This window comes from Astyanax mexicanus, chromosome 1 (genome assembly GCF_023375975.1).
Source record: "Astyanax mexicanus isolate ESR-SI-001 chromosome 1, AstMex3_surface, whole genome shotgun sequence".
In the NCBI taxonomy this organism is placed as follows: Eukaryota; Metazoa; Chordata; class Actinopteri; order Characiformes; family Acestrorhamphidae; genus Astyanax; species Astyanax mexicanus.
The window spans coordinates 33,719,785-33,730,960 of NC_064408.1; the positions used below are offsets into that span (position 1 = coordinate 33,719,785).

At 36.0% G+C, this 11,176-nt stretch overlaps 1 protein-coding gene across 1 annotated transcript; it reads right to left on the reverse strand.

Moving 5' to 3' along the window:
- Nucleotides 1-60: 60 nt before the first annotated feature.
- On the reverse strand, nt 61-10,927 carry capns1a (calpain, small subunit 1 a). The gene is made up of 11 exons (XM_007257467.4): nt 10,787-10,927; nt 7,938-8,010; nt 6,355-6,391; nt 6,006-6,098; nt 5,853-5,910; nt 5,265-5,329; nt 3,842-3,910; nt 3,675-3,753; nt 2,479-2,595; nt 1,495-1,553; nt 61-414 (listed from the first exon to the last, which is right to left on the reverse strand). Exons 2-11 carry the CDS (start codon nt 7,982-7,984, stop codon nt 388-390), a joined length of 651 nt encoding a protein of 216 aa, XP_007257529.3. The 5' UTR covers nt 7,985-8,010; nt 10,787-10,927; the 3' UTR covers nt 61-387.
- Nucleotides 10,928-11,176: the final 249 nt, after the last annotated feature.

Consider the following 11,176-nt stretch of genomic DNA (forward strand, 5'->3'; position numbering starts at 1 on the left):
TTTTTAGTCAAACACATAAAAACACAAAGAAAAATAATAGTAAAAAAAAAAAAATGACACTTTTAATTTTTTTAAATTCTTTATTTAATATAAAATAGGTTACTGGGCACTGTTCAGTCCCTTCCTTCAGTTTCGCATTGGCACCCCCTACTGGACTAATACACTAATAACACGTGCCCTGTGTTATATCAGTAACGCTGAATAATATAGTTAAAAACGTAAATAAGCACTAGCTCGTGATTGAGCGAAATTAAACTAGTGTTAAAACAGAGTGTGTGTGTGTGTGTGTGTGTGAAGGTGCTGTGTGAAGTTATTAAAACAGGCTATCAGGGGTAGGCATAGAGGAGTCTGATGAAGTGGACATCGGTTGCTGGCATGGCGAGATGCTCAGGAGTACATGGTCAGCTGCAGCCACTGTGAAGGAAGAGAGAAATATTTGCACGGTCAATGTTACTCAGTATTGAAATAGAACTACATATCATATGTACTACTCGTCATTAATATTTTATCTTATTAAATACTTGTGTTCAAAATGTAGACTAAAATATATTCTAAAATAGGGCTGAAGGGTTAATCAAATTAATTTGAATAATCAAATTACTGTTTTAATGCAATTTTCAAAACGGGCTAATAAGGATTGTACATCTTTACATATAGAAGCTGATAGAGGGGATCTTTGTAGAGAGACATTTGCTTTTGTCAAGAACTCTTGTAAAGGGTAACAAAGTCTGTGGCAGTGATTTTTTTTATATTTTACACAGCTGAAATACAAGCTAATATATAACTTGCTTGTAAGGTTGAAGGGGGCTGCTTACTGTTCATTAAAATATTGAAATAAAAGAAAACAATAACTTACGCAATAACTTACAAATAAAAACTGAAGTTATGTAAGAACTTAAAATCTAAATTGTAATCGAGAATCGCTAATATGTTTGAAGACTATTGAGATTTCTTTTTTACAAATAGTTTCAGCCCTATTCTGAAACAATGAGTAATTAAATTATAATTACCTTTATATTTATATCAACTTGTCATGTTAATGCACCTGCCACTTGGTAATTTTTAATACAGAGTTTTGTCATTATTGTTTATTAACTTCCAGGCATTATTGGATATTAATCTATTAACCAGAACTAAATTGGTGGCAATGATTCTGAAATAAAAATCACCACCCCCACCCCCTTCAAATGATATGAAATGTGTTAAGTTGTATAGTAGGGGTGTCACATTAGCATCAGTTTAGACGTGTATCTGCAATAGAATTTAATTTTGCTACTCACTTTGGTCCATCTTTGCTATGCAGTATTAAAATAATCAGCTACAATCTGCAGCCACTGGCCAATCCATTACTTCTAACTTTCCAAATGTTATACGACCATATCAATTTAAAGTTGCTACATCTAACTGTCTAAAAGTGCTATATTGTGCTTTTTCTAGTTTTTGAGACAAATGTAAATCTAGCAGTTGGTAACAGTAACCCTAATGATTTCCCACCTCCTGGATGTTCACTTTGATGGAGCCATTGTTGTCTTTATCCAGTGTCTTAAAGGCACCTGAGAAAATAGAACAATTTAAACAGTTATTAAATCATACAAACACACCATTAGGCTGATAACTTTGTTATCAGTTGTTTTGAATACAAGGTCAATTATTTCAAGCTAATCTGCACTAATCCGTTCTTAAGGTGCTTATGGGAGCCCAATTCTGTACAGTAGATAATTAAAACTTTGCAGGATTGAATTTTTGATATAAAATATAAAAAATAATTACATATTCAACTTAGAATTGAACATTGTATTATGCATACAAATAGTGCGCATTGTTGTAATAGTTTGTCGGTATCTCTGTGTAGATCGTAGAGTATTGTCAGATTTTACCGCACAGCTAGAAAGCTACTTCTTATATTGTGGTTTAAGAACAATAACTGACTAGGATATAAAGGCTCTGATAATACATAGCAATGTATAAAACCAAATTGTGGCTCACATCTCACATACATATTATTGAACTGATACGAGCAGACATGAACAACACAGGCTAACTCCCAGCCACTAGAGGGAGCTATGAGATCACACAACACAGAGCTAGCACTGATGCTTCAGTGATAGCACAGAACAGAGGCCATTTTGGCAGAGCCCATCCAGTGTAAATGTACAGCTGTCAGATGGGGTATGCAATCCAGCACAGCACGGAAATATCGTGTGTGGCTAAAGTCCAACACATTATTAAATGATGGATTGTCATATGTTAAATATATCAGTTATATTGCATATCTGTTGTACAATGTTGTGTGGATGACTGCTTAAATGTATGGAAGCCTGCATATATTTGGCCATAAAATCTGAAATATGATTCCAGCATCCAGCTTAGGCAACAGCACACAATGAGCAGCAAAATGGGTCATCCTGCAGTTGCATAGTGTATTATAATAATACTCTCTTCAGGTCTCAGTGACAGTAATGGAGAAGCTGCACTCACGGCACATGGCGTCCAGGCGCACCAGGCAGCCAATGTAATTATCAAAGTCCATATTTCCCTTCTCGTCGCTGTATCTGCGGATAATCAGCTGGAAGAGCTGATCATTCAGGGGGAAGCCTGCGAACACACACAAACAGACACACCTGAGTGTCTCTAATAAAATATGCCTAAGCAGTTTTTAAATTTCATGCACATAATGGACATAAAGTATCACCTAGATCAATTAAAAAAAATGATAACAATTTTACCTAAAATAAAGCTTGTAAATTTAACATGAAGAAGTGGGTAATATGGGCCCGATTCAATTTCACCACCCTAAAGCCCTACGCGTCTCATATTTGCACATGCTCATCTAGGGGGTCGGGTGTCCCGATTCTTGTTAGGCTTGAGGGGTTAAGGGAAAGTGTTAGGGCTACATGGCCATTTAAATGGAGAATTTTCAGAGGCACACTCAAAACGGAAGGTTATGAGAATCATTTGCAACATCAGGACACATGCGACCATTTTCCTTGTTAAAAATTACAATAACCACTACATAAACATATTTGTCATTTAATGTGTAATTTTAGTGTTTTATGGCCATTTTCATCATAACAAGCATAAAAAATGTATAGTAGCTAACTTTGCTGCTCCACCATGTGGTGCAACACACAGCAGATGCAGTATCATTTAATGTGGAATGAAAAAATAAATGAAAGCTTACAAAAAGCTAATTTCAGCTCCCTATCAAAGAAGAATTAAGGAATGGACAATAATAACGTGCATAATAATAATTGCTGCACCACCTGCACTTTTTCTGAAGACTAGTTAACCTGCAGCTTGGTTGCTAAACTTCAGTGCTCCACTGCTATATATCTGTATCAGGTGCTTAAAGGATTGTTCCAATTCTTAGGGGGTGGATTTCAACCATTTCGCATGTAACAATGTTGCACTCGAAAACATGGGGTAGGGGTACAAAAGGGAAATGCAAAAAGTATTTGTTGTCCAAGATTACAGATAAAATACACCAGTCACCTCTCACTTTTGCTATAAAAAAAGTAACTGCATGAATTCATTCAGCATTTTCATATACTGCACATCAGGTCATTGAGCTACATAACGTATCAGGTCCAGGAAGAATAGTGACTCCATCAGACAAAACTCAAGAGCTGAAGTGAAGTGTGGTCAGTGGTGTGGTTGTTAGAGTGGTGTCTTACCTGCAGCTTTAAATGAATTGGGCAGTTCGTCAGCTCCAATCACACCAGAGCAATCTGCATCGAACTGCTTATAGATGCCCTGTAACAGCACAAATGCACAGTTACACAGTAATTCACATTAACCAGGAAGATCACACAGAATAACAGTGCAACAGAGTGAAACTCACCTGCCATTTCTTGATATTGTTCCACAGGTGTTTGAACTCATGGAAGCCCAGTTTCCCTGTACTGTCACTCTACACACAGCATTAAGGAACAGCAACAACAAAAAGCAGCTTCTAGAGTGATTTCAAAATGATGTCTTGAAATATTCTGACCAAACAAATGCATGTTTAAAATTCAAGAGAAACAAAACCTTAGCTGACTTATTGTTAATGAAAAAAATATGGTTGTATGTAGAGTTTACACCTTACGCCCTGCACAAAATATAGAAACTTGTGCAATGTGTGAAACACTATGGAGCATTAAATTAAAAAAGGTTTTTTTCCACCAATATGTTGAATTCAGTAAATAAAAAGGGATTGTGTGTACACTGGAGGGGGTGTAAAAAGGCATCTCATTTGATTAAGACTGTCCCATGGAAATATATTTTTCTTAGTGTTTTTGTAGAAATTATCTTTTTTTTTTTTTTTTTTTTACAAATGGGCTTTTATTACAAATTCTAAACAAATTAACCAGCTAGAATTTCCTTTGTAGTTTTGCAAAATTAAAAACACAGTATGTTTAATACTTAGGTTCTTGCAGGTAGTGCAAGATTTCTACAAAGTAATGCATTACTTAGTTTTTATTTTAACTCAAAACACAGAAACCTCACCCTGCATTTACACTGGCAACAATCAATCATTCATTTTCATGTGGAAGGACATGATGTGCGGCTGCGATATGGCAACAAGTGACAAAGCGACAGCACGACACGCAACAAACGACATACAGAGTTGAGATTTTCTCAACTCTCTAAAATGTATGATTCAGTGAAGCGACATTCTACACTGATTGGCTAAATAAACTTTTCCAATCCCAGAGACATGGGGCTACAGCTTCTGCTCCGTGAACTTTTGATTCCCACTGTACTTCGTTTTGTATCCTCAGCAGTGTGGTTCTGAAGATGGACTTTCTGTTTGTTATGATGCATTTTTGCACCAATGTAATAAAAAAATAAAGCTTAAAAGTAAATATTGGATAGCTCGAAAGGTAGCTTGCTAGCATGCTTACGGCCATGCCAATACACGCTCACTTGCGACAGTGTAAACAGCCTTGGACACCCCCACAAGAGACAAATATGCGGCAACACAGACTACTTGTCGCCTGCCAGTGTGAATAAAGGGTTGTTTAAATGGGCAATAAAGTCAATTATTACAAAGATCATTATAGATACCTGTATATTTAAGAATGCATTCACATTTCACAGAGAATGGCAAAGTTGGACACCAGCTGTCCAGAAATGGCAGGTGATACTAAATAGGGTAGTCTCTTAAATGTTTTGCAAACCTTGATTGTACGTTTGAATCACCAGTGCTAGAAACACTGACATACACAGCCAATGTACCAAATTAGTGTGTTTGTGTATTTGTCTTGAGTAAAGTAGGATACATCCATGACCGCCACCATACTCCTGCAGGACTCAATAGTGAAGCCATCTGTCTTCAGGTCACCATCTGCAGAAAGAGAACAATAAACACATTTTAACTTTGGGTTGTATGTTTAATTGCCTAATTTGTGTAGTAGTAGGTGTTCTTGGGTTCTGCAGCAGGACAATGATCCAAAGCACACAAACAAGTCCATCTCTGAATGGCTTAATAAAAATTACGTTTTTGGAGTGGCCTAGTCAAAGTCTGCTTAAGATGTTGTGGCTTGATCTTAAACAGGCAGTTAATGCTCAAAAACCCTCCAATGTGGCTGAATTAAAACAATTCCGTAAAGAAGTGGGACAAAATTCCTCCATAGAGATGTGAAAGACAAATAAGCAAGTTATTTGGTTTAGGGGTCAAATACTTTTTTTCACACAGGGCTAGATTGGTTTGAATAATTTCATTTATTAAAAGAAAAAAAAAAATTAAAATGTCCTTTTTTATCTACTCAGATTATCTTTGTCCGATATTAAAATTTGTTCGATAATTGGAAAATGTTTAGTATGAGAAAAAAATAAAAACAAAAGAACACTGTGCAGCCCATCCTTACGTTTAGAGATGATTTTGTTGAGGATGTTCATCAGTTCAGCAGGGCTTACTTCCATGTCCTAGAACACACAAACCGACACAGGCATTTAGGTTCTGTGCTGGTATATTTTCATGTCTTTATGCTGTGCATGTGTGTATGGGGAAAAACACTCACATCACCAGCGAGCTGCTGAAACACTTTCCGGAACTGTCTCTCCTCATCAGTCTCATTTGCTTCAGCATATACATAAGGCCTGCTAGGTGGAGGCTATAGCATGCAAACACACAAATTACATACATGTTAAGCTTTTGACTTTTACAACTGAAAAGTCTCCTTTTTTATGTAAAAACAGGTTTAAGTGATGTAATAATATGTATATATGATATGAAAACAGTGAATTAATGAATGATAATGTGATTTAATTATTGTGTAATCAGGAACTTGTTCTGTATTCACAAAAAAAGCATTGTTGGTCACTAGATCTTTCACTAGGTCAACCATAAAAAGCTGGGCAGTCACTTACAGGGTTTGAGGGAACAAATTGGCCAGGGTCGATGTTGCTGTACACAAAAAGAAAAAAAAAAATTAACAATAGCCAAAAGCCACCTGCACAATAGTTTTACTTTCCAAGCCCTCAGACACTCAGACATGCAAATGGAATCTGATACAGGAATAACTGGTTTCCAATTGGGTGGGGTATTTTCAGTAAGTACTATTCACAGTTAAGTTATTTAGTTTGTTGTTAAAAGCAAGTTTTAACAGGTTTGCAGCATTCCCTTAAGATAAGAGACGCAAAGTGGTATTCTTGGTATGTGCAAACTGTTACTTAACATGTCGCATATCAAACCAAATTCAATAAACAAAATCTGTAAAATAAGGATTTTTGTACATTAAGACAAACAATATAATTACCAATAACATTAAATTGCTGATTGTGTGTGCAGTTGTATAAATAAAATCTGTGAACCTGTGGTCAAAATTTGGTCATTTGTTATGCCTCTCCCAAAAGATTTTAATAATCACCAGGATCAGCTAGGATCTGCGATTATTGCACTTATCACTGAACACCTGGTTTATCTAATCAATCTTTCTTTTAGGTTAAATCAGGTCTACTAATGGAACTGAACAAATCCATGTGATGTTTGAAGGCATCACATGCTTTTAAGACCTTTTTAAGACCTCAATAAATAGAAAATAGTAGAAAATAATTGATTGTATTGGTAATCATAACTTAACGTTCCTTATTTCTTTTTTTTACATTTTGTTACATTTTAATGCAGAATGTGTTAGCATGTTAGCTAGCTCAACGCTAATGTTTGCTAGCTCTCCCCTAACCCTAGTTTACTCCCTGATAATGTAGCTAACTTGCCCCGAACATTAGTAAGTTAGCGAGCTCGCCGCTAATGTTAGCTAGCTCTACGCTAACCTTAGTTCTCTCCCCAGTAACGTAAGCTAGGTCGCCGCTAATGTTAGCTAGCTCTATTTTAACTTAGTTATCTCCTTAGTAACATTAGCTAGCTCGCTGCTAATGTTAGCTAGCTCTACGCTAACCATAGTTCTCTCCCCGAAAACGTGCTGCTAATGTTAGTATGTTTTTTCCCACCGGCATAAAATGCAACATCTAAAAATTTAATACCTACAGCAAAATTACAGTACATTTAAGACAATTTAAGACCTTAATAACCCAGATTTTAATTTAAGACATTTTAAGACTTTTTAGGACCGGACCCACAAGAAACCTGTTATGCTATTTATTGTACTGGGAAATGTTGCTTAGGAAAGCAAAGACAAAATTTAAGACAAGAAATATTGCAATATTTTGTTTTGCAATACTGCATAGATTTTAAAAAACAGCATAAATTTTATTTATCATTTTACATTAAAAGGTTTTTATTCATATTCTATAAATCAGTGTTTTTATACTATACATTTGCTTCAAACAATTGCAATATATTGCCTTCCGTACAGTAATGCAAAATACTTTGATATATTAAATTGTAACCCCTGTATTGTGATACGCATCATATGGTCAAGTTCTTGCCAATACACAGTCCAAAGAAGTACATTATGCATAGTAATACATTTAATTAACGAGCAGACACTTACCTGACAACATCAATAAGCCCTCCAATCAGTTTCTTAGCCAGAAACATCTTTGGCACCAGTGGATCAATACAGTCTGTAGAGGGAAATATTAAAGATTAGGTAAAAGTTTCCAAAAAGTTAAAAGTTTACAAACTGACGCTGTGTAAATCTACACGAGGGCTGTTTTCTTAACATGAATTCTGGTGTCCTCGCTTATTAAAACCTCTCCTACTCAAGCTGCATGCCAGCAACCAGGAACAACACCAAGCATGGCGACAACACCCAGACGTGTTCTTAATCCACCCAAAAATCAAAAGATGGTTCTGTAAGTGACTTGACTATGAGAACGCTGCACCACGGCTGCCGGATTCAGGGTCACTGATCAGCAGTGCACTTTCATTTGAGAACAAATTAGCCGAGAAACACACACTAAATTTAACTAAAAGATTAAAGGGCCATTTCTTCTTAATGCTAACAACAGATACAGATATGGATGGAGCCATCAATCTACTTATTCCAGAAAGATACACACAGAACGGAGCAGTTACAAACAGAAATATGAATACTTATGTTTCAAGCTAAGTATTTATAAAGCCATAATTAAGATAATATTAGTTAAGATAAATGTAGTATCTAAACGGACCTATTGATGATTAATCTAAATAATGGTGGTATTTTGGTGTTTGAAAATCATGGAAGTAAACTTTAAAGTATAGCAAATGGGACTACACTTCAGTCAAAAATATACATAAAATATTTTATTATTTAAAATAAAAAAATTAAATGTTAGGAAGAAAAGAAGGAAATAATTTAATTATAATTTTATTATTATTTTAGTCATACCCACTCAGAAATCAGCTTCTACAGACTTCAGAGAGCTGACTCCTCCCTCTCCCTCACACCTGTCTGCAATCTGCTCATCAGCCAGCCTTGCAAGTTTTACCACTCTGAGTAACTTTACTGAGCAGTGTATTAGTATTTTCATTTTTTTTTTTTTTTTTTACTTTTTGTCTGTCTTTACTTTAATTTTTGATCTGTGGATTTTGTATATATCCAATATACCTTTTCTAACATCTGCCAGAACAAAAATACAATAGAAACACAACACCAAGGAACAACACCAAGCATGACGACAACACCCAGACGTGTTGTCGCCTCCATGTTTCCTTGTACAAACATTTTATGTTATGTCAAAAGGAACAGGAAATGAGTGTTAATAGAAAACATATATTTTATATTGAAGAGCAGTATGAAAGAATAAAACATAAAATAAAATATATATGTTTTCATGTTTTTTTTTTTTTTTTTTTTAGGACTGTCATTTTATTCCACTGTAATAATGATAAGATGGCATAAATACTGTTACACCCTACACCCTTTAAAAAGTGCAGTACATTCATTATTAATTATTAAGATTTAGAAACTGGATTTGGAATGTAAACTTTTTCAAATATTCTTACTAAATAAAACTTAGAAAAAGGAATGAACAATATCGAGGTCATATTGTAGCAGAGTAATGTGTGTGCAGTTTTGCCAATGTAAACAGTGCCTTATTTTTGTTTCGGGGTATTCTTTCCACTGAAAAAAACAAGTTTTATTCTCATCACTGAAAACACTGGAGTTCACTACACAAAGACGGAACTTATGGACAAGTGAATTTCCTGAAAATGTTAACTACAGGTTACCAATACAATGGATATGAAAAAAAAAACGATTACATTTAGTTACTTGGTTTAGGTTGACTTTATAGTAGAGTATTAGATTCTTATTTTGTGTGCATTACAGGCAGAAAATAACAGTTTTATATTTTTCCATCACAGGAATATAACTAAGGTCTGAAAGGGTTAAAAAAGGCCAGGCTTCATGTGAGTGACTAAACTCTTAAATAAGGAATGTAGGAAAGTATAAGTTAGCAGTGCTGAGTATGATGAACCATACACAGAGTGAATCATGCACTGAGGAATTTCATTCTTTTTAACAGCAGGCTTTTCCAGTCTGCCGCCCCAGCTCTGGGTATGGGTTTACAGGACACGCCTAACTACACATACTTACAACCCACACACACACACACTCAAACCACTCCCAGCATGAAAACACACACCCTCACTGTTATTCACCAGCCAGTGAAACACGCTTATAATACTAACCTAGCTAACTGACATCCTTTAGCTTTTCCTTAAGCTTCTCTTTTTCACCAGCGCCTACTTCTCAAGATGGCCCAAATGTTTGTCTGGTTTTTAGCAGTTTATTCTAAAACCAGAGCCAAGCTGAAATGTCAACATAATTCAAATGACAAGTTACAGAACAGAACATTCAGACCAGAGAGAAAAAGAAGCTGAACAGGGCTGCTTATTAAGACTTACCCTAGTTAGCTATATTAGTTATATAAAAGAAGCGAAGTAATATCGCAATTCGCTAAACTGGTCCTTTAGATAGATAACCTATTTAACTAGTTATACACCTTGTAACTAAACAGTGTTGCTGAGATAGCTTAGCTAGCTAAGCTAAAACACCCTCAGCCAGTCTAACAGCCCAAGCTATGGTACCTACAAGTTTCGCGATGGAATTAAAACATCGACATTAACCTCCTGAGTGTTTCAGTTTAACAAAACAGCCTTAAACGCACTGTCTAAAACCGCTTGTCGCTAAATATGTCTTATTTTGTTTAGCTTAGCTAGCGTTAGCTAACTAATTAGCTAGCATGCTGGCCTAGCCTTGCGTTAGATAGTCTCCAACTGCCCTCTCCTCTGAGCTAGTTTATTTTTTTACAGCTGAAACTAAAAGAAAACATAATCCAGTTCGTGTTGAATTAATGTCTCACTACACCTCGCTGTGGTTGTGTTAATAATTAGCTGAAGTGTGAAACTCACCAAAGCACAGCTGCTGTTCCTCCACCCGAGTGTCTGAACTGAACTGAGGAATACAGAGCAGAGCCTTTCTCTCAGGGCGGGACACCAACTGGGCTTTAACAGATCAACACTGCCCAGTTCTTTCATACCTGTCAAGTCTCCCGTTTTGGCCGGGAAACTACCGTATTTTACTCCTCTTTCCCGCTGTCCTCCCGTATTAGTATTTTCCCGTAAATTTCCCGTATTATATTAAAATAAAAAAATATATATTATTGAGGAGACAGGGAGCTGACTGCTCTGTGTCTCTTAACCAATCGTGCAGCCGGTTCAAGGAGAAAGTCCCGCCTTTCAGAAGAAACAGCCAATCAGCTTGCAAAGGAGGGTCAGTGTGGGGAAGCCACAGGTAGCTAG